This window comes from Camelus bactrianus, chromosome 13 (genome assembly GCF_048773025.1).
Source record: "Camelus bactrianus isolate YW-2024 breed Bactrian camel chromosome 13, ASM4877302v1, whole genome shotgun sequence".
NCBI lineage: Eukaryota > Metazoa > Chordata > Mammalia > Artiodactyla > Camelidae > Camelus > Camelus bactrianus.
Window position 1 is genome coordinate 42,608,685 of NC_133551.1, and position 23,459 is coordinate 42,632,143.

The 23,459-nt window shown below is 51.3% G+C and overlaps 1 protein-coding gene across 6 annotated transcripts in view; it reads left to right on the forward strand.

Annotated features, from left to right (window-relative positions):
* The window catches only part of TTC39A (tetratricopeptide repeat domain 39A), a 47,085-nt gene that overhangs the window by 8,774 nt on the left and 14,852 nt on the right, over nucleotides 1-23,459 (forward strand). The window contains exons 1-7 of one of the 6 annotated variants that reach the window (XR_012511288.1): nucleotides 2,574-3,137; nucleotides 10,088-10,192; nucleotides 17,435-17,566; nucleotides 18,453-18,529; nucleotides 19,781-19,848; nucleotides 21,536-21,600; nucleotides 23,238-23,337. Coding sequence is in view for 5 of the 6 variants with exons in the window: in XM_074376508.1 (XP_074232609.1) it covers nucleotides 2,620-3,137; nucleotides 10,088-10,192; nucleotides 17,435-17,566; nucleotides 18,453-18,529; nucleotides 19,781-19,848; nucleotides 21,536-21,600; nucleotides 23,238-23,337 (1,065 nt within the window). In the remaining variant the exon portion in view is untranslated. Of the gene's footprint in view, nucleotides 1-2,573; nucleotides 3,138-10,087; nucleotides 10,193-17,434; nucleotides 17,567-18,452; nucleotides 18,530-19,780; nucleotides 19,849-21,535; nucleotides 21,601-23,237; nucleotides 23,338-23,459 lie in introns of those variants that run through there. The other 5 variants (XM_074376508.1, XM_074376506.1, XM_074376504.1 and 2 more) reach the window with 5 other exon arrangements.

Sequence of the window (23,459 nt, forward strand, 5' to 3'; positions counted from 1 at the left end):
CAAATACTTATTGAAGTCCTTCTTAAACTGAGAGATGGTATTGGCAAAACCAGTCTATGGAGGTCCCCAGCGCCTCTGAGAAGTGCAGTGAGCCCAGTGGCTTGTTCTGAAAGGTTGAAGAGAAAATGAGAGAGGAAAGCAGGCCTGGAATCTCCCAGGTACAAAGCACCAGGAAACAGGTCCCGGGCAAGGGAGGGAAGAACTGGGGATGCTCTCTTGGTCCCCAGGGCTTGGCTGTCAGCTTGAGGTGGGAATGCGCAGGAGACCTGAGCAGGGTCAACTGGATTGGGAGGCAGAAATAATGGTGATTCACAGGCTCCCCAGGGTTGGGGCTGGGCTGGAGCTCCTGGAGGCTGGGAACTGCCCAGGTGGAACCCTCCTGTGGGGCGTGCCACTCTGATGCTCTGATTCACCAGATGAGTGGTTCCATCATCCCTGCCACTGTTGTGGTGTGGGCAGAGATCCAGCTCTGAAGGCAGAGCTGAGCCTCAGTTTTCATCTATAAAAGGGGGAGAATAATAGCATCTACCTTAGCACCACCAGCACCATCATCAGAGCACTTACAAAGTACTGTGCTACACGCCAGGCACTATCCTGGGCATTTTACACATACGAACTCTTAATCCTCACAATGACCCTTTGAAGCAGGCAGTATTTCCCTTTTACTGATGAGGAAACTGAGGCTCAGAGAGGTGGCTCAAAGTGTGCATTAAGTGAGCTAATCCATATTATACACTTATATGTGTAATGGGTGTATAATGGCACATAATAAGCCTTTGATGAATGTCAGTCATTATTATAATCACTACCTCGGAGGAAAATGGTAAAGGGCTAGGCCCAGTGTTAATGTTTGGTGATTAGTCAGGCACTGACACAGAGGTGTCTGACCAGGCCCTGCCCTGTAGAGGCTCCCAGTCTGATGCAGAGACAGTCACATACAAACCTCACTCCATCCCCACCAAACACTGCGAGTGTTAGCCCAGGGTGATTAGGGGAAGTTAGAGCAGGATGTGCCCAGGAAGCCCCTGACCCAGCCAGGGAGAAAGGACTTCCTGGAAAAGGCAGCATCTGACCTGAAACTTTCAGGGCAAGTAGGAGCTTTGGCACATGGCAGGTTTTTAATAAATGTTGGTTGAATACAGTAAAGATCTACCTTAAAGCTAATGTAGAATAAAGCTTCTGAACCCCTCACTCACCTGGCCCCTCCCAAGGCTCTGGGAGGACCCTGGCAATTTTGTATCAGTAAATGTGTATTCTTTATTAAGAAGCCTTTCAATCGTAAGGTTTTGGATCACCATCTTGTTAAATGAATGAATAATATGTGACAAGGGAAGAAGGTGTGAACCAGGCAGAGGGAACAGCATATGCAAATACCTAGAGACCTGCAAGTGTATGGCATGTGATAACAACCCCCCTCCCCCCAGCCTCATCACCCAGGCTCCTCTTTATACACATTGCTGCTCTTCTTTGCAGCTTCACAAACTCCAGCTGTCATCAGTGTGCCTTTGTCCACCTCCATGCTTTTTCATCCATGTACCCATGGGAGAGGTGTATCTGTTACACCTCTCCCATGACTTCATTGTGTATAAATAATATAAACTTCAAGGCTCAACTCAGTGCCCACCTTCTCCAGGAAGCCCCCAGACTCCTCCAGCCTATATGGCACTCTCCCTTACCTGGACTCCTGTAGATGATGGTAGATGTTATCACAGCCTGCTCCTTGTAGTTAATTATGTTCTCTGTGTCTATGTCAGAATCCCAGAGGTGGGATGACCCTTGCAAGTGAGCATCTGGCCTCTGCTCACATATGGACAGAGTAAGAACTCATCACCTTTCCAGGCATCTGTTTAGATTTAGACAGTAATTCCCTAAACCTCTCCCTTTTGCCATCAGGCCCAATCTGCCTGGTTCTCCCAGGACCTAGTCCAAGCCCTCTTTACATCATGGCTGCTTCCACAGGCTCCTCCTGTTTCCTCCTCTGACATGCTGGAGCTCAGCGCTGATCCAGGGGCGCTGGAGTCCCTCCTCCTTCTATCCCCTGCCTTTGTTAAGGGACAGCTCTAATGGCAGCCATGTGCTCTGATGAGTCATGGTTAAGAGCATCTGGGGCCTGGAGGTGGTAGCTGGTTAACTCCTCATGGGCCACTGGCTCTTTCTGCCAGCAGACCAGGTCGGCTTCAACCCTGTTCCTAGACACATGCCTTAGGGGCTGGGCACACAGTAGGCCTCTGAGGAGTGTTATGGGTAACCCCACATAGACCCTAGGGATTCAGAGCAGAGGGGATCAAGAGGGGTAAGAGTGCGCACTTTGGAGTTAGGAGGGTTGAGTTCCAATCACAACTTGCCTGCCATTTACTGGGTGAGTGGCCTTGAGCAAGTCACATGAACTCTGTGCCCCGGTTTTCCCATCTGTAAAATGGCAGTTATAGGGATTATCTGAGGAGGGAAGTGTGAACTGCTGGCTGGCAGTTGAGTGCTGAACTCAGAACTACTTTCTGCCTTCTGGTCTCCTGCAAACACAGTCAAGCTGTGGGCAAGTGGGTGGGATTAAAATCCAAACCTGACTCTGGAGGCCATATCTGTCTCTGCTTGAATGCCCTCCACCAATGCAGTAGGACGATGAAGGCTTCGGGTGGGGGACGCTGCAGTAGGGCGGTGGGGGGGAGGCCGGGAGGTGGACCTCCGGTCTCGGAGAACTTTCTGGGCTCAGATTGGTGGGGCTGCGTGAGGAAGGAGCGAGCTCCCGCTCCCCTCCCGGGGGCTGCGCGCAGCGGGGTATCCGGCATGGGCCGCACAGACCTTGGGCGCCGGGGGCTCTTACCTGTCGGGGCGGGGGCGCCTTCCGCCAGCCGGCCGACCGCAGGCAGACCCCACCGCTCGCTGCTGGGCCAGCGTCTGCGGTCGGCCTGGCCCCACTGCGCGGGAGGGCAGACCGAGGCCCGGCCCGGCCCGGCCCCGCCGCCTTCCCCGCCCCTGGCGCGCCCCTCCCCGGCCGCCGCGTCCGCGGCTCGGCCGCACAGCACCCGCTCGGGATTCCGGCGGCAGCACCTGGGCCGCGGCTGGCGTCCGGCGGGGGCACACCGCCCGCCCGCCTCGGCGATGACCACTGCCGGCGCCCCGGGCTCCCCACCCGCAGGGTAAGTGCGCGCTGGGGCGGCCCCCGGGGGTGCGGGTCGGGCTGGGCCGGGGGAGGGGGGCGGTGCCGGGCCGGGCCAGGCCTCCCTCGCGGCCCGCACTGCGGCTTGCCGCCCCTGCCGGCCGGCCGGCACCGCGCCCCCCGCCCCGCCTCCGGGTGCCGCCGCTGCCGCGGAGCGGGGAAGGGGCTGCGCGGGCGCAGTGGAGGCGCTGGGGACCCTGGGTCAGCCTCTCTTCTCTGGGTCTCAACTTTCTCTTGAAGCTGTGGCCACAGCCACGTCAGAGCCGCCTTTGTCCTTCGTGGCATTTACACCTGTAGGTGGTTCTTACAATCACCGTTACAGGTGAGGAAACTGAGGCATAGCTCTTAAGTGACTTGTCTTAGGTCTCCCAGGAGGTGAGAGGTCGGCCTAGGATTTGAACCCAGCTTTGTCTGATGCCAGACACTACTTCATCTTCAGGGTTATTTGGAGGAGTTTAAAGGCTAAGGTAGGAACCGCCCAGGCCCACTGGGCACAGCAGGAGCCAGGGGGCTCCTGTTGCCACTTTCAGCATGGCACTCCTGCCCATCCCCACCCCACTGAGGAACCCTGCAGGACTCCTCCACTGCCCCTGTAGCAGTGACAGCTGATAACTTCTGGGAGATCTGGAGCAACACTTGCCATTCCTGGGCCTCAGAGGGTAGGGGCTGGGAGCCCCGCTGTTGGAAGAAGGGACTGCTGGGAGGTTGCTGGGTGGAGATCCTGCCCAGGTGAGCTGGGAGGGGCGCCCGTTCTGCCCAGAACCTCACCACCAGGGACAATATTTGCCAAGGGCCACAGAGCTAACACAAGAACAGGGAAATGACAAGGCTGGTGCCAGCTGTCAGCTGGAGGCCTCCACAGGGCCTGTGTGTGTCCCAGGCTAAGGGCTTAGAAGTTGGGTGGCTGGGGGACACCCTGGCTTGGGGGAGGGTTGCTTGGTGAGTCTTATCTTGACCATTTTTGTTGTATGACTTTGGCCAAGTCTTGTATCTTCCCTAGACTTCTGGTCCCTCTTTTGGAAAATACAGAGAGGCTGGGCTGGCTGTTCCCTTCCTTCTCTGGATTGGTCTTTGTAAATCTGGAAGCTGGTTAAGTCCCTTCTGTCCAACCTTGAGCACTACTCCACTGGGCCGAGAAAAATGGTTTTCAGGAGAGAAGACAGGCACGGAGCAGGGCACCTATGAAAGAATCCTGAACTTGTAGGCTAGAAGCTGCATTCATCCCTCTTCTTTATACACTCACATCCCTGTCTGAGTCCCTTCTACAACCCCGGGGCTTCTCTGGCCTCTCTTTTGGACTCTGGGGCAGTGAGCTTGCCCATCTAGCACTGGTGAGTCTTCCTTGTACTAAACCATACCTGTCACCTGTGTGCCCTCCAGGTCAATCTGCCCCTGACCCTGGTCAGTGCTATTGTAGCGAGCAGAGCAGGGGCATGGCAGCTCCATGCTCATTCCGTCACTCAGCAAGCACTCCCGAGGCCTGTTCTGGGCCCAGCTTCCTGTATGAGGGTCAGTGGAAAACAAACCAAGATTTAAATTTCCATCACTTAGAAAATTCTGAAATATTTTCAGTTTTCAGAAAATATAGCAAATAATAAGATGAACTCCATCCCTTTGTCACCAAGCTTTTTCAGATATTAACATTATGCCCCCTTTATTTCATATTCTGTTAAAGAAATAAACCATGGCAGATACCATTGAAGCCCCTGTGGACTTCTGTCTCTCCCAACTCCATTCCCTCTACAGAGGTAATCACCATCTGGAATTTTGTTTTTATCAATTCTCTGTATTCCTTTGCTGACTGTGTATAAGTCTAAAAAAATGTTGTTCTTTAAAATTTTTCTGTAAATGGGGTCATACAGCATGAATCAGTCTGCAGCTTGCTTTTTCTCACTCAGCTTCAGGTTTCTGAGATTTAGCCCTCTTGATCCTTGAAGCCCTGGTCCCCACTCTCCCTGATGTATGATATGCCACCCGAGGTAGAGACCGTCCTTTGTGTATTTATCCAGCCTTCTTGATGGACATTGTGGTGGTTCCCAGTGTCTTGCTATTCAAACAGTGAGTGTTCTTGAATGATTATCCTTTGCACATGTGTGAATGCTCTTCCAGATTGCCAGGTTCCTTGGAGCGGAATCACTGGGTCACAGGGTTTGCACACTCAATCTTGTAGAGTTACTTGGTTTCGTTAGAAAAGTAATGCTGCTTGGTAAAAGAAATGATGGAAATACATAATCTTAGGGGAAAAAATTGCTAACATTACCTGAATACTTCTTATTGTGCTTTACACTCTGTCAATCATTCTTCCCAGCAACTCTGGGAGATAGGTACTGTCATTCCCATTTCGTTGGTGTGGAAACTGAGGCTCATAGAGGTTAAAGAACCTTCCAGAGTTTCTCCAGCAAGTGATTGCTGAGTTGCAACTTGAGTCCAGGGTTGTCTGTTTTCAAAACTCCCAAAGGCCATGCTGCCTAGGCAGCACCATATCACTCCCTCAGCTAAGGAGGACTCTAGAAGCAGAGTCACAATCATATCTGCAATTTAGAAAGGTCACTGTGAAATTAACAGGTCCCCATGGACAAGTTGCCTGACCCCTGAGCCAGTGTTCTCCTGAGTGCTGGAGCAGGGAGTAAAAGCCATCTCAGACGCCAGCCTGCTCTCTGAGTGACTGTCTTCCCATGCCTCCACTGCCCCACCCCTTATCACCCTGCCTGGGATCAAGGTAGGAGGGTTTTCTATCTCCAGCAGGGACTGAGGGTCCCCCAGATCCACCCAGCTCTGCCCACCAGGCACTAAGGTAACAGCTTCCAGGCAGTGAGAAGGTGGGAGGAAAGGGGAGAGTGGGAAGCCTCCAGACCTGACACTCCCTCCCACCCTTCAGTTCTCTTCTCACCTTGGCTTCAAGCTCCCTCCTTCACTATGCTAAAGCTCCTGGTATTAGACACCAGCCATGCTCCTGGCTCCACACACCTCAACATCCCCCACTTGCCAGCGGTCACCATCACCACTCAGGAGCCCAGGAATTTATTGGCCTGGACCCTGTCAGGGTGGATTGGAGCAGAAAGGCCTTAAAGACTTGGGGACAGCCTGTGGAGAAGTGGAAACCTCAGTTACAGCGAGGGGAGGGGAAAGGTTGCTTTTGCAGAAAGTATTTCTGTCTTCTCCCAGGTTCCTGGGAGGAGGAAACCAGGTTCCTGTCTTCACTGTCTTTACTTCCTTATCTGTCAAATGCAGATAAGAGCACGCCCCTCTGGGGCTGGTGAGAGGATAGAGCGAAATAATGCAGTTATCAACTTAGATAACCTGAAGTGATATTCTTACTGTGGTGATGGGTATTTGTTAGTGCTATTATTAAGTTAGATGGGGTGAATGTCCCCAGCCTGCCTGAGCTTGCCAGCTAGCTGGGACGCCCCCACCTCACCCCTCCATTTACGGGCCTTCCAGAGCCCCTGTCTTCCCCACCTGCTGCATGACAGCTTGGGCACCCTTCCCACTGTAGTGCCGTGCCTCCAGCCCTTTGCTCACACTCTTCCCCTTCTGGGACTTCTTTCTCCACCTTGTCCTCAATTCAGGGCCATCTTTTCCAGAAAGCTTCCTTGATTGCCCCACCCTCACTTCTGGGCCTCGTCAGCCCCCAGTGATTCCCATGATCTCAACCCCAATGTCTCTGACTTTCTCTGCCTCCGCCTACATCTGTCACTTCTGTAACCCATGAGCTCCTCAAGGGCAGGCCTAGGTTTGGAGCCAGATTAGTGGGTATTTGGGGGAGGGAAGGAGAAAGGAATTCAGCCCTAGGGCTGCCCTGAAGAAGCTCCTAGTCTGGAGAGAGGTCACTGCAGACCCCCCTCATTACAGTTAAGAGGAAGAGGGGCTGGGGCTGCCAGGGGAGGGAATGTGGACCTAGGAGGTAGAACCTTTTTCTTGATGAGGGGTGGACATGGGTGTGGGGTGTGTGCAGAAATAGGAGGTAGGGTCTTGATTCTGGAATTGTTTAGAGATGGACAGAAGCCAGGACAATGGACTTGAAGCCCTGGGATGGAGCTGGTGGGCAGAAACTTGGACTAGAACCCATACTTGGGCATATGGCCTTGGCCAACTCACCTCTCCTCTGTGCCTGTCTCCTCATCTACAGTGGAGATAATAACCTCACTTCACAAGGCTTTGTTGGGGCTCAGGGGGAGAACACCCGTTAAGTGCCCAGGGCGGTAGGTGCTCACTGCCTCTTCGTTGATTCATCCAACAGAGACAATGAGCTGAACACCACTCACTAAGCTAAGCCCTGGGCCTAAAGTAAGACCCTGTTCCCGTCTCATGAAGAAGGGAGCAAGGGCTGCTTCCAGTGGGGCCTTTTAGGCCCTGGGAAGGAACATGGTGTTTATCCTAAGAGTAATGGGAAAGCAGTGAAGGATTTCAAGTCCAGAGTGGCATGGTCAGACGTGGGTTTTGAAAAGATAGCTTAGGCTATTATGAGAGGGATGGAGTAAAGGGAATAATGCTTCCAACGTTCTCCCTCAAAAAAAAACTACCTAGAGGCTGGATGGGTTACAACGTACATCCTTTGAATTACATTCCTGAGCTCCCACAGAAGTAACAAATCCTCTCAAGCCAAGAACTAAGAGGGAGCTGCAATCAGGCTGGTAAATGAGATGAAGCCACAGCAACTTGAGGGTATTTACAGATTGCAGAAACCTAAGCCTTGAGTTTTAATGGCATGTAAGGGATGGGAAATAAGGTCCTGGAACTACCCAGCAACAGTATGAGGAGCTGAACTTGCCTCCTTGCCACCCCCACATGCATCTTGCATCTTCAAAGGGCATCCTCAGAAAATAGGGGCATTGACCAGAAAAAAGTACCCATCTACCTGCAAAGGGAGATGACAGTTCTGGTGGAACAGAGGCTCCCTAGAAAATTATGCATGTTGGTCTGCCTTCACACAAATTTTGGGTTTGAATATACACTACCTTTGTGGTCCTGGAAATACTGAACTAAAAAAGCAATGTAAGTGGTCTTAGGGTAGTAGTACCCCAGGTAACCTGGCTGAAGTAAATGAAAATCTTCTCTGGAGGAATGGGTTCTTCAAGATCCCTTTGGGATCAGTCAAATAGGAGCTTATGGTAAAATTGTAAAACACACAAGGAAACAAGACACTGGGAGCAATAGACACCAGAAGCAAGAAATAGCAGAATCAGAGCCTAAGAACCTAGAATGATGAGATATAGATTATAACTGATTATGTTTAAAATGTGTAAAGAAATCAAACATGGACTTGTAACAATACGTAGGGAACAAAATACTGCCCAAAATGACCAAGCAGATTTGAAAAATAAGGAAGTGGAATTTCTGGAGATGAAAAATAAAATCATTGAAATTTAAAAACTCAGTAGACAGGATACATAGCAGATGAGACACACCTAAAGAGAAGTACTGAAATGAAAGATCTAAAGAAATCACTCAGAATCTAACAGAGAGTGTGAAAGAGATGGCAAAGAAGAGAGTTAAGAGACATGACATGGAATAAAATGGGATAAGAGAGAGAGAAGAGTTAGGAGTGGGCAGGAGTGGAAGGAGTCTTCCATCAAACCTGGGTAAAGATGAGAGTGGCCAGGACTGAAAGGCACTGGGTGTAGAAGAGAGTGGATTAAGAGATCTTCAGGAGGTAGAGTTGATGGGGCTTACTGATGAAGTAGATGACGGAGGCCAGGGGGAGGGTGTGTCAAGGATGACTATTTCTGGCTTGAGAAACTTGGTAGAGGGTGTTATTTATTGAGATGGCAAAGACTGGGAAGAACAGATTTGGGAGAACAAGCAAGAATTCAGTTTTGAATACTTTTGAATACATGTTTCATTTTGCTTGGGAAGTTCTGCTGATGCATGACAGTGGAGGAGACATTAGAGCTAGGCCTTAAGATATGTTTAGAGTTTACCTGGTGGAGAAGGAACTTTTAACTAACCTTTGAGGAAAAGGATCTCCTTTCAGCAAGATTATCGAGAAGCTTTTTGGCACCTTCTCTCCTCAAGAAACCCCTTGTGAAGAGATGTTTACAAGACCATCAGATAGGACTTTTGGGATCATCTCTCATCTTTCAGAAGGGAAGCCAAGGCTCAGAAAGGTCAGAGATTTGCTCTCCTGGTCTTAGACTCTTCATTCATTCATTCACCAACTTAACCAATAATTATCAGAAGCCCATTTTGTACCAGATACTTGATGCTGGTGAAACAAGCAGTGAACAAAACAAATATTCCTGCCCTCAGGAAGCTTATACTTTAGTGGAAGGAGACAGATAATAAACACAAAAATAAGTTTAAAAAAAGTCAGAGGATGATAAGAGCTGTAGAAGTGTAAGGACTGGAAGTAGGTTGGGTACGCTGGAGGTGCCACTGGGAAGGTGACCCTTGAGCATAAAAGCCCTGGGCAGCTCTTACAGGCTGGCTGCCTGCTGTGGCCCATTGTGACAGCGCCGGTGGGGTTCTAGAGTGCAGGCCTGGGGAGGCCAGGAGCAGGCCTGGAGCAGCAGGAGGAAGGAAAGACTGAAGTGGGATTTAGTGGGTGGGCTGTGCCCTGCACTGGGGGCAGAAAAGCCCAATGGGTCAGAAGGGCCACAAAGACTCCTTTTACCCTTGTGGGAGGTAAGACAATAAATTTATTCCTGAGGCTTCCTTGCACCACCACCCCACCTACTCCATCCTCAGCCCGTCACAAATCCTTTCCACCAGCTCTGATGTCAACCCCCTTCTGCTCCCCCTCCCACATTTAGGAACACTTAGAGGTAGGTCCAAATTTTCCTTTGTGTCTTAGTACACAGTGAACAACCTGGAGGAGCTCGTGACACTCATTCAAGGACCACCAGGGAGGTCAAGTGGGCCTTGGGAGGCTCTGTTCCAGCCAGGACCAGGGTTGAGGGCTGCTGGGTCACGCCATGTCTCTTCCATCAGGACTCCTGTGAGCAGCCTCCGTGAGGCCCTGGACCAGTGCATGACCGCCCTGGACCTCTTCCTCACCAACCAGTTCTCAGAAGCACTCAACTACCTCAAGCCCAGGTGAGGCTCCAGCCCAGGTTGGGGGTGGAGGGCGCGTGTGTGCACACACACATGTGAGTGTAGGGATAGTGTATCAGGTGGAGAATCAGAGGTCTTATGTGAGAGGAACCCCTTGTAACTGAATGCCTTTGGCCTTCTGAGTCACCATGACCCCTGAGATTCCTATAAAAATGGCTCAGGCTCCCCACTCCACAGCCGTGAACAGCTGGGCCTTCCCCAGGGTCACTGTGACTTCCTTCTCCTTAGGTTCTTGTGGTCTTCTCCACTTTGATTTATTATCCCCACTGAATCAAGCTCTAAAATAGCCCCTTTTTGTTATTTTCCTCTGAAGTGCAAAAACTTGCGTTGCCTTTACTCAAGCCTTTTAGGGCAATGATGACAGTAGTTTAGTCATTTCTTCTAGTGTTGACTGCCCTATTTCTAAATAATACACTTAGACTGCTCTTTTTCACTTACAACTTTTTCTAATTTTTAAAAAAATGAAATTAAGTAGAGATATAATTCACATACCATAAAATACACTCTTGTTTACTTTTTGCTTTTAAATATCACCTAATGGTTGACAAGAATTTAGCTTTCTTAGATCCCTGCCCCTCCTCCCTCCCCTCATCCTCATCCTGCCATTGTATCACAGTATTTGGCTAAATCAGTCATCAGTGTTTTCATTATTGTAATTACATAATTATGCTCATCCTAGGGACAAGTCTTACATTGTAAGATTACATTTCCTTTCTGGAATTAATAATTGACTTGTTTTTTTATTTGCCTAATTTGCTATACGTTTATCTGAACTCTTTGTAACCACTCCATCAGGTCATGAGGTTTTCCCTAAATGCTCAGACATAGCAGATAAGCCCTCAGTCCCTCCTTTTCCGGGAAACCTGTCCCCTGGATCTACTGGCCACCTTCCAGCTGCCTCCTGGAACCCCCTTTGCTTCTCTCCTATCTGGTTGGCCTGGCTTTTTCTCTCTTGTATCCTCCCTTATTTTCCCAGAGCGTATCCTCTAGAAACTCTTTCCTGAGGAAGAGTTGCACAGATAGAATCCCTCCCCCTCATAAAGGTGAAGGCATTGCTTTCTGCCCTGTTTACTGGCTTCTCCTGTAGCCCGAGAGTCCTCATTCTTTTTACTGGGCACGTTGATCTTTTTTCCTTCTCCAGAAATGTTTAGGATCTTCTCTTTCATTCCTGCAAATCAAAATTTCACAATGATGTGCCAGAATGTAGGTCTTTTCCCTTGTTTTTCTGTATTTTGGAAACAGTTCTAGGAAATTCTCTTGTATGATCCCTTCATGTTCTGTTTCCTGGGCTTTCTTTAAGTCAGATATTGGACTTCCTGGATCAGCTCTCTTCTAAGCTACTTATCTACCCCCTGCCTCAATTTCATATTTATTTATCTTTTTTTTCTCTGATTTTTAGGAGACTTTCTCAGCTTTAACATTAAATCCTTCCATCGATTTTTCTTTTTTGTGTGTAATCATATGATTAATTCCCCTAATACTCCTCAGTGTTCTCTGAATGTTCTTTTTTTGCCCATAAAACATCTAAGTTCTTGGTTTATGAGTGCACTCTGTTCTTCATATCTATATTTAAAACATGAGTGTCCTTAGGATAGGGCCTGGCACATAGCAAGCGTTCCACTGAATATTTATTGTTTTTATTAATATTATCACAGATTATTCTGTTTTTAACATATTTTATTCTTTTCCTAAAAAGTCTCAGATTTCTTTAGGTTTCTTTTTTCTGTGTAATGGGGGGAGTCCTCTCCTCATGAGGGACTTTCCTGAAGTGCCTACTGGTCCCTGGCTGCCTGTCTGGTCATACTTAAGAGCAAATTCACTCAATGACCGACTGGAAAGTCCAGGCCAAGCAGCTTTGTAATTGGTGGGATCAGCTTTGGGATGATCTGGCAGAGAGCAGACCCCAGGTGTCAGCTTCTTCACTCCTCAACCTGGACAGAGAATCCCTGGCTGCCTGAATTCTGGGATTGGGATAGGGGTGAGGGACAGGGATCCAATCATGTCTGCGGTCCACTTGCCTAATCCCCTCTTTTCAGCTCTAGGTTGTCCTCTGCCACAACTGGTGCCCCCAGACCCCTAGGGAAAGCAAGTGCTGATGCAGGGGACAGCTTTTCCCAAGTCCGCAAGCTTGGCCTGTTCAATTTCTCTAGACCCGACTGACCCACGGTTCTCCTGTCTGGGGTCAATGGCCTAGCTACTGTGGGTGTGGGGGTTCTGGGGCATCATAGCCATGAGTCTTACTACAGTCGCTTGGGCAGCATCCCCACACCTCAACTCCACCCTCTGAGGGGATCTGGGCTTGAGGTGGGGCAGGGCAGGATCTACAGCTAGAGTGTGGCCACCATCTGTGACAGGCCAAACCCCACCCTGTTTCCATCCTGCTCTATCGCTGAACAACCAGGTCCCCTCCCAGTGCTCTTAGAAGGCTCCCCGGCCTCATTTCCCTCCTGGTCATTACCTGTCTGTCCCTAAGTGGCTTCTGTCTACAACTACCCACCCCACCCTCCTTGTGCTCTCCTCCCTCCCCCAGCCCCCACCTCACTGAGGGGCTGGCTCACCTTCCCTCACCTTAGGAGGATACTCTACTAGGGGTCCTGCGGCCCAGGCCACCCCCCCCCACCACCAGAGGCAATGCCTGTCCTGAAGGAGGCACCACAGAGAGAACAGTCTTCCCGTGAGGCTAACTTTTACCTCACACGTGAGGCAGTGTAGCTTTTCTTTATCTGAACCCCTGCCCCATTCCAGAAAAGGATCTTTCTTTTTGAGTTTAAGAGCTTTCCCTTCAAACAGTGGGTGTCATTAGCACACTCCCCACCCCTTCTTGTGACAACCAAACAGTGTTTCTAGAAATTGCCAAATGTCAGAAGGACAGGGCTGGGGGTGGGGGTGCAGTAAAAATACCTCCCCATCTCTATTTAGAGCCATTGGTCTAGAGAAAAGAATTCTTGCTAAAAAATGACCTCCCCTCCACATTCGTTGCCCCTGAAGCTTCAAAAGATGCTGGGGCTCAGCTTCATTCAGTTTTCCTCATTGTACACACAGTCTCATTTCATTGTTATCAGTACTTTGCCCTTGGGGAGGAACTGGGCTCACCAAGCTCCTCCCGCCCCCACCACCCAGCTTCTGCTCTCCCTTTGTCACTTGTTAGTTAATTTTACTTCATGCTGTCTGTCCCGGAGCACTATCTCTGGAACATGATAGCTACTCCATTCATTTGATGAAAAATTGGTCATGGTTGATAGGTAGCAGATCTAGAATTCAAATCCAGGCCCCATCAGCTCCACAGCTCTGCCTTCTGGGCCATCTTGGATCTCAAGCAGGTGGAGAAGTTTACCTTGGACAGAAGGCCTCATGCCTGCCTCCTCTACCATGAGATCAGATGTGTGTGTGGGGTTGGGGGGTGGGTACAGCAAGTTCAAGGTGTGTCCCTGCACTGTCCTGGGATTCCTCTCAGGAAGGAGGCAAAGCCTCCTGCTGCTGAGAATAAGGGGCCGGGTTGCTGTGGTTGAGGAGGGTGGTGACAGGGATTGGGGAGAAGTTTCTGAGTGGCATGACAGGCCTGGCTGAGGTTGGTGGCCCCGCTTGGAGTGTGTTTTTCCGTCCCTGTGGCTGGAGGCTTCCTGCATTGCTCAGTGGCCGCACTGTGGAGAAAGTGGGCAGTTGCGTGGCTCCTGGGCCGGGGTTCCTAACCAGGGCAGCAGTGGGTTGGAAGGCTCAGCAGTGAGGGTTTTGATAACAGTGGCTGGTAGAGGAAGCTCAGGTGGGGGTAAGGAAGGGAGAACAAGCTGGAGGTAAGGAGATGGGGCAGTGGGAGTGAAGAGAGAGAGAGAGAAGGTAGGGAGTTTATGGTAGGGCAGTGGGTGGTATCACTTAGGACTCTGGAAGCAGAGCTCTTCTTGGGTTGATGATGAGGTCAAGGTGTGACCCCTAGGATGGGGTGGTTGGGCACCCATGGATGGTTCTGTGCCCTTGTGTGTCTGGCAGCAGTGTGCAGGGTGCTGGGGCTGCAGTACTGCGTGAGGCGTGGGCTGCTGTCAGTCACTCAGGGAACCAGTGAAACAAGCCGTAAGGGTGGTGCTTATACAGGGACCCCAACTCGTGTGGGTAGGGGCTGGCCAGGAAGGCTTTGGGACCAGCCACATAATTTCCATTGTGCATTGCAACATGAAAATGTGGAATCCTTTGTTCAAAGATTTTTAAGGATTATAGGATTTCAAGATGGTGACAACAGAGCATTAAACCAAGCCTGGGGCCTCTGGGGCATGGCCCTGTGTGACTGTACACAGATCACACACCTGTGAAGTCTTCCTGGAGGAAGTGACATTTACGCTGAGATAGGCTGGATAAGGAGGAGTCAGCCAGATGGAGAGCGCATTTCTAGGCAGAGGAACAGCCTGTGCAAAGGCCTGGCAGTGAATGAGGATCTAGTGTATTTGGGGAACAGAGACACTCAGCCTGGCTGGAGTAGGGAGAGCTGAGGCAGGTCCCAGGAAGGAAAGGATAGGGTGACATCAGGTGGACTGGGGATATAAGTCCCCCAGAAGGTGCTTGGGCTGGAGAGGAAGGCAGCGAGGTGGGAACTGGGGTTGGGGGACTTTCTTGAAGATGAAGGAAAGTGGCTTGGGGACAGAGGGGCTGCCTCTGCGTTCCAGCCTAGAGCAGCCTCACCCAGAGAGGTTTTCGGGAATTAAAGCCTTAGGCTGGGCCTGGAGGGAATTCCCAAGAAAGAGCAGTGGGGATTGGGCAGAGTCTATAGGCCTGATTGTGGGGACAGGAATGCCTGACAGTAGCTGACAAGGGCCTGAGCCTTGGCTACTGGCAGAGGAGGGAAGGGCTGGAGGCCACTGGGCTCAGCTAACCTCCAGGTGGCTAAGGAGTGTCACTCAGCTCTTCTGATGGCTCTTCCAGTGCCCTTCCCATCTTGACAGCTGGTCTGATGGGTGAGACCCCAGTGGGCAGCGTGTCCAGAGCTGGGTCTAGCTCAGAGGTGAGGAGATTGTTGCTCCCAGGGGTCTGGATGCCACATGTACAAACAAAAACTTTGTGGAGTGCAAACTAAACTTGGGGTGCCTTAGGTCTTGGGGTTGTTATACCTCTGTGCCCTGAATTCCAGTCCAGACCATATTTGGTGGGCCTCCAGGTAGTGGGCTGGGGAGGGGCTAGGATTTCCAACTGCAGGTACATGTTGGGGGCCTTGGGCCTCAGACTAGAAATTCCACTTTGCCTGCCAGCTGCCCAGGTGGGGCGTCCCTCCTACTGGGCTGGGAGGGTGGGGCTGAGTCCTGGGCCTGGGACCTTGTGGAGGGGGAGGGGAGGTGAGAGTTGGAGAGGCCTGAGGGGAGGGGATTCCCTGGCGGGGGGTCTGGGTCTGTGTGCTGCCAGGGAAACCCCTTCTCAATGTTTCAACAACCCTTGACCCTGGCAGGACACAGAGGGATTCAGACTCACTTTTACTGAGTATTGGCATTGTGGTCCTGGCCTGGGACCTATTTAAGCCACCCAAAGTCCTGGGAGAGAAGGATCATTGTATCCATTTTATAGAGGAGAAACTTGAGGCTCAGAGAGGTTCGCAGCTGTAACTAGCCAGGCCAGGAATCCGGCCTGTGTCTGAGGGACCTTGAAGCCTGAGTTCTGTCCCCACTGTGGGCTGTGGTCTGCTTTTCCACAAGCCACTGCCCTCAGGTAAGTGGTTCTTAGCAAAGACCTGGGAGGTGTCCTGGCAGCTACAAGGTCCAGTTTCCTTCATAAACTTTTGACTCCCAAGGATAGTATCTCCTGAGAATCACCCAGAAGTAGAAAAGCAACTTGACTTACAGAAGTATTTTATGAATAAGAAAAGCAGGAAACTGGGTAAAGTCATGTGATTTTACAAGAGAACAAGTCTATAAACCTTAGTCATCTCTCTCTCCCCTGAAGTTCCCAGCATAAGCCTGGCGCTGAGGAGTTTGGAAAATAATTAATGAGGGAGTGTAGGGAAGGGAGTGAAAGCCGCTGCAGCATCTGCTGTGTGCCAGGCGGGGTAATTCCCAGCCAGCCCAACAGGGACTTGAGTGGGCCAGCAGTATTGTCCCCATTTTGCAGAAGCATAAATCAAGGCCCAGACACATGACTCCCCCAGGTACACAGAGGGACTGGCATTGTTCCCAACCCTCATTGCCTGTTGCTCTCTGCGCACGTTAGACTAAATGCCACTCCCACCCACCACACCCTTTATTTGAGAGTCTGGGGCTATGGAGGAGCAGGGAGGCAGGAGGGGGAGGCTTCCTGAGGCTGGCTCACTGGGCGTGTCACGGTGGTGCTGAGACAGAGATAAATCCCATATAAGCTCTGTCCTTGAGGTGCCCACAATCTGAGAGAGAGCTGAGCCTCTGCTGATAGAAGTTCAGTGTGACCTGTGCCTCAGTTATAGACATGTGCTCCCTGAGGAGGGAGCCCTGGGTTCCCAGTGGCCTTTGAGGCACTTGGGGGCCTTGACAGATGAGTCAGGGGATGTGGGGGGGCATTTCAAGTTGAGGGAACAGCATGGACACAGACCTGGAGGCAGAAAAGTGTGGAATCTTTTTGAGGAGGGGTGTGTGGTTGAGTGTGGGTATAGTATTGAGTGTGATCAGATTGTGGGGCAGGAGCAGTAATGATAAGAGGATTGGGCTGGAGAGGAGGGCAGCGCCTGGGCACCGGCATTATCTATGGGATGTAGAAACCATGGGAGGGCTTAACAGAGAAGGACAGGATCACACAGGGTGGGGAGAGGCAGGAGATGGCAAGGCCAGTGAGGTCCAGGAAACAAGGAAGGGGAGGCCTGGGGTAGGGCTTGAGGATAGAACAGACCCCACAGACAGGACCTGGGCTCAGCCTGTGGGAGGTGGGGCAGAAGGCGAGAGGCAGGCCCTGGGTGCAGGGATTACGGCCTCAGGCCAGCACGCTCCTAAGCCCTTTCGGAGTCCTCACAGCAGCCTTGCTGCTGCCATTCCTCTGGAAAGGGTGAGAAACTGAGGCTCAAATTCGAAAAGTCACTTACAGCCACTTAGCAAGAAGAAGAGGAGCTGGGATCTGAGGCCGCCTGAGCAGCCATGGAAGGGTCAGTCCTTGGGCGAGTCCCATCCCCTCTCTGGACCTGCGTTTCCCCCATGCAGGATGGGGAGGGGGTGGTAGGTGATGATGACACAGGGTCGGCTACTTTGGAGTTCTAGGCGTTGACCTTCTCTTGTCCCTTCTTTCTGGCAGAACCAAGGAGAGCATGTACCACTCGCTGACGTATGCCACCATCCTGGAAATGCAGGCCATGATGACGTTTGACCCCCAGGACATCTTACGTGCTGGCAACATGATGAAGGAGGCGCAGTCACTGTGTCAGAGGTCGGGGCCATGGGGCGGGCAGGGAGCAGGGGTTGTGAGGCTCATATTTCTGTTGCCTTGGCCTATCCCATTGCCTGAAATGCCACTATTAGTGCTGCTCCTTTTGGTTAAAAAGATGTGACCCCAAGTGCTAAGAGCTGTCCCTGTTAGCACTGTCTCAGGAGTCATGTTGTCTGAGCTAGTCACTGAGGGCTTCCAGGGGCCAGGCTAGATCAGGAGGAGACGATTCCTGGCTCTGTCACATAACTCTCTGACTTTTGGGAAGTTCCTCTCCAGACTCAACTTTACTCATCTGCAAAATGGGTGTGATGACCGAGCTGTTGTGGGGACTGAATAAAGACATCAGTTACAGGACCTGGTGCATTGTTGGTGTTCAGTACACATTAACTGCTTGAACGCATGAACGAATAGACCCTTAGTGTTCATGCACAGGTGGAGTCATCATTTACTGGAACACACTCCTGCCCACCCTAGGCCAGGCCTTGTGCTGGGCACTGGCTACCCGGGGAATCATCATACCCCGGCCCCTCTGATGCCTGAATGGCCTGATATGGGAGACAGGCACAGACAGTAACATCCCAGCATGATGCAGGGAAGCTCATGGGGTCGTGGGGTCCAATCAGAAGAGAAGGAAAGGCTTCCTGGAGGAGGTGATGCTAGTCACCCTGGAGGGTGACTAGGGCTGGCCAGGCTAGAGGGAGCAGGGGAGCGGGGGCTCCAAGCAGAGGTAAAAGCAAGGGCAAGGGTGTGAGAAAACCTGGATTCAGGGGAGTGGTCAGGAGTTCAGTGTGTGGAGTCCTATGGGAAGGGCAGGAGATGTGGTCAGAGACACTTGGGCCCCTCGCTCGTCCCCCTGAATGACTTGAGGCCCCCTTTTCCTCTTCAGGCATCGGAGGAAGTCCTCTGTAACAGATTCCTTCAGCAGCCTGGTGCACCGCCCCACAATGGACCAGTTCACGGAAGGTGTGGCTTCTGGGATATCTTCTCAACCCCACTAACACCAAGCAGCCTGGTTCCAGGCCCAGGGAGGGTGGGAAGGGGCATTTATCCTCCTAGGCATCCTCCGAGGGACCCGGGCCCTGGCCTACGTGCTGGGACACAGGTAGGTCAGCCCTGGGGCCTTTTGAGGAGTGGTCTCAGGTGAGGTGGGGAGCAGGTGAGACTCACTTATCTGACGACATTACCTGCTGAGGGCCTGGAAATCCAGGAAAGAAAGTGCTGTCGCGAGGTTCATGTACGTTGCTCCTCAGGCCAGGGTGGGCTTAGAATTGTGGGCGTAGTTAGGTTTGCTGGTTTAATTATCGTAGTCATCTCATGTGCCTCAGCGGGGATTGTGGTTTTAGAGGCAGACACTCTGAGATGAGACAGCTGAGGGCAGTGGAAGAGACGGTCTGGGCTGCCAGAGTCATGTGGCATTTTGTGCCTTGACCACATGTGGCAGTCCTGGGGGTGGCAGGAGCCAGCTGTGAGCAATGTGGGGCCCTCAGTGCCAGGGCAAATGGCCCTCCTCACCCCAAGAGCACTTGAAGTTTCCAGCACGAAACAGTGTCTGTGATGGTACCACTCTCTCCTTCATACCTTCCATGGCTCCCTGCTGCCCACAGGACCAAATCTGCAATCCCCAACCAGTGTTCAAGGCCCGTTACAGCAGATCTTTCCCTCATCTTTCCCCGTCCTCTAAATCTCTCCCACCTCACCCCACTTTAACTTTCTGTGGCTCAGCTGTCCCCAGACATCTGAGTTGTTTGGTTCACCTGGGCCTCTTCCTAGAAAGCTCTTCCTGCCTCATCGTTTCTTCCCTTTTTCAGCTCAGATATCCTCCTTCTGGAAATCTTTTCTGACTCCTCAGGTTGTGTTAGTCCTCCTCTAGTCCCACAGCCAGTGGTCTTCCCTGGGTTTGTCCATTCAGCTTGGCACCTTCTTGCCCAGCACTGTAGGGTGTGTGTGCTCCATACCTGCAGTGATGCCAGAAGGACTGGAGAACAAGGCCCAGGGCCCTGAGCTGACATTCTGGGTGGGGGTGGGGGGAATGTGAGCTAATTCGGGGCAATGCTGTGAGTGCCATGAAGGAGCCTGGGGCTGAGGGTGGGGGGGCAGGGTTAGCTGATGACTCAGGCTCCCTTTGCCTTGTGGTAAGTGGGATGGGGAGGATTTGGCCGAAGCCTCCTGCCAAGAGTCCCAGGAGGCCGCAGGGCTTTGGTTTTCTCCCCACAGAGGAAATCCACGCTGAGGTCTGCTACGCAGAGTGCCTGCTGCAGAGAGCAGCCCTGACCTTCCTGCAGGTAGGAGCCCTCTCCTTGTACCAGCAGCCTGGGGGTTTCAGAAGTCGGATCTGTAGCAGCCATGACCAGCCCCCTTGCGGTTGAGGTGAGGTCTGAGGCTCAGTCACCCCAACACTCCTAGCCCTGGGCAGGCTCACTGGTGGAGGTGATGGGTTTTACCCCCTCCGCACCAAGCACACGTGTTCCCATCCACTACTGGGATGCGCTCCACCTCATGGCTGCCATTTCCCTGCTGTTTTCATGTCACATGTAGTGGCAGCCATTGTCACAGGCCCTGCTTTACATTTGATTCATTCAACAAACAGGTTTGAATGAATCAAAGTTGACTCATTCAAAATGTTGACTTGCAGCACCTACAACACACCAGACTTTGTGTATACATTACAGGCATGTCGTTTTTACAGACCTTACACACACTACATGTTGGTTTTTATCTACATTTACATATATTATTTAATTGTCACCTCACAGGCCTGTGAAGGAGAGGATTAGAGGGGAGGAGCCACTTTCCCAGGGTCACATGGTTAACAAATGGCAGAGCTGGGATTTGAACCCAGGTCTGGCCAACTTGGAGCCTATACTCCTCACCACAGGGGTAACTACGAGAAACATCACCTCATGATTTCACCAAAAAGCCGGGGTTATAATTATAACATAAAATCATCATGTAAAGAGGCATATTGGGGTGGAGAGGCACTGTTTATTTTTTGTTAGCTATTTTTCTATCTTTTTCTACCTCAGATGATTAGAATTGGATTAATCCCAATTCTTTATTGGGATCACTGTAATAATTGCACCATGAATGGCCTTTTATTTCCTTTGCTTACTCTATTATTACACATAATTAAAAAAAATGCCCATGAGCCCTCCATGGAACACAGCCCTGCTGGCAAGTCTCCTCTGCCTCCCTTCACCAGAGGAACCGCTACCTAGAGTTTTGTATCATCCTTCACCCTATTTTTAAAAATGGTTTTCTCAGCTTCCTATTCATGTCTGAACAGCATATTGTTATGTTTTAGTTGCCTTTGAGCTTCTTAAGGCCTCAAGCTGCGTGGGACTTGCTTTCTTCACTCAGCCATGGCTGTGTAACAGCTCTCCCCTCTCTGAGTATACCAGTTTGTTTATCCATTCTCCTGCTGAAGGACATTCAGGTTGTTTCCTGCTCTTGGCTGCTAAGATCAGTGGTGCTATTCTTGAAGATGTTCATCCATTTCTCTTGGATGTACACACAGGCGTGGAGTTTCCAAGTGGGCTGTAGGTATTGGTGCTTTAAATTGCACATGTGATAAACACCAGCTTGTAAAAAACACAAACAGTCCAAAAATGAGTGAGCCTCCTCCTTCACCACAGCTCCTCCACCTGGAGGAGGCACTGTTAATTAGTGGGAGCATTTCCTCCAGGCCTTTCTCCAAACACATAGGCTATGTACATGTGAGCCTGGTAAAGGGGGTTGATCAATCCCTGGGCATTTTGGAGGTCTTGTTTGGCAAGCAAGACCCTCATGTCAAGTCCCAGTGGGGGGCGGGGTGGGAAGGCTTGGTGTGGCTGACCTCTGCTCCTACCCACATAGGACCCCTCAAAAAGCTGTGCCCAGGAAGGGGCAGGCAGGACTCAGGGCCTTGTATGATCCTGTTCACAGCTGTGGCTACCCATCCAGGCTCAGCCTTAACATCTCTCCCTCCTGCAGGATGAGAACATGGTGAGCTTCATCAAGGGTGGCATCAGAGTTCGAAACAGCTACCAGACTTACAAGTGAGTGGGGCTGGCCGGGCGGGGCCTGGGCCACAGCTTCTACCACCCTGTGCCCCTCAGGTAGAGGACACTGGCTGGAGACAGGAAACCTAAAATGCTGTGTGACCTCAGACAGATTTCTGTATCTTCAGGACTCCAGTTTTCTAGAATATTATTCCCCTGGTTTTCTGGGTGTATCTGTTCATTTGGTTGCCCTGAGTACTGACTCTGCCTGACCCTGAGCTAGGGGGAAATAAGACACATATGCTGCACAAACAGCTCAGCCATAAAAAGTTGACCTGAATTGACTTGAGACTGTCATCTTTATTTTCCCCACTTAACATGGCTATTTCCCTGCAGAGATTTTGTGAGTTTGATTTCAGGATACTACTGGGAAATAACGCACCATGCAGTATATAGACCCCCCCTTACTTTGTGGGTCTCTGCTAGAATTGTTCAAGAGAAACCAGACAAGTGTTCTGGCCCCTCCAGTCTCCCCACCAGCTGCCAGAGTGGTGTTTCCAAAGCACAAACCTTGTCAGATCCCTCCCTGCCAACTCCTGAGACCCCTCTTGCTCTTAAAATGAAGTCCTGGATTATTGCTGAGTCATTCCTGGGAGCTCCCCTTATCCTCCTAGCCATATCTCGTACCCAACTCTGCCTCAGACATTTGGGCCTTCCCTCAGTTTTACACATATGCCAAGCTCATTCCTACCTCAGGGCCTTTGGACATGCTATTTTCTCTGCCAGGAACACTGTCAGGCTAATTCTTCATCCCTCAAGTTTTAGCTCAAATGTCAGCTCCTTGAGGAAGCCTTCCCAGAACCCCAAACTAGGTCAGGCCCCAGGGTTCTTCTTTGAAATCCTTCTCATCCTCACAGTGACTCGGTAGGGATCTGTCCCCTAGAATGGGAGAGTCGTAAAGACAACAGCTTGGTGACTTTGCTCCCTGCTGTCCTCTGGTGCTTGGCACAGAGAGGCCTTCACCAGTGTTTGCTGAGTGAACGCCCTCAAGATACTCATGGCCTGGGAAGGAGGTAGGCACATCTTTAAAGCCCCTGTCCTGCCCCTGGCAGGCTGGGATATGGGCTCAGTGCCATTGGTGACCAGAAGAAAGAGGGTTGGATTCCAACCAAGAGACTCTAGGAAGATTTCCTTAAGGAGAAGGCGTTGGAGTTAACCCAGTGGTTCTCAACTGGGGGCAGTTTTGCACCCCAGGAGACAGTGGCATTGTCTGGGGACGTTCTGGTTGTCATACTAGGGGGAGGCTGCTCCTGCCGTCTCGCGGGTAGAGGCCAAGGAATGCCGCTGAACATCCTAGGATGCACAGGGCAGCCCTCCGCCTCCACCTGAACAAAGAATTATCCAGCCTAAAATGTCAGTAGTGCTGAGGCTGAGAAACAGTTCTAGACAGAATGCAGAGCACAGGCAGACACCTAAATGTTGGACAAGGTAGGTGTGCAAGGGCAGGAAGTATGTCATTATGGTGGGAGATGGGGCTAGAAATTCCTCTAATATCGGTTCTCTGGATTACCAGACTGTTACAAATCTACTATCAGGGAGTTCTGAGATCAGCTGGGAGTAGGGGCAACCTAGAGCCAGCTGGAAGGGGACCCAGCCGCCCCTGTGGCTGAAACAGGCTTTGCATCCCTCTGCAGGGAACTGGACAGCCTCATGCAGTCCTCACAGTACTGCAAGGGAGAGAACCACAGGCACTTTGAAGGAGGGGTGAAGCTTGGTGTGGGAGCCTTCAACCTGGTAAGTGGGTGTACCCTCGCCGTGTCCACAGCATCTGGGATCAAGAGTAACCTCCCTTGCACATCCCTGCCCTGCACATGGTCTCTATGGGGCTAGTGTGCCAGGTCCCAGTGGTGAAGCAG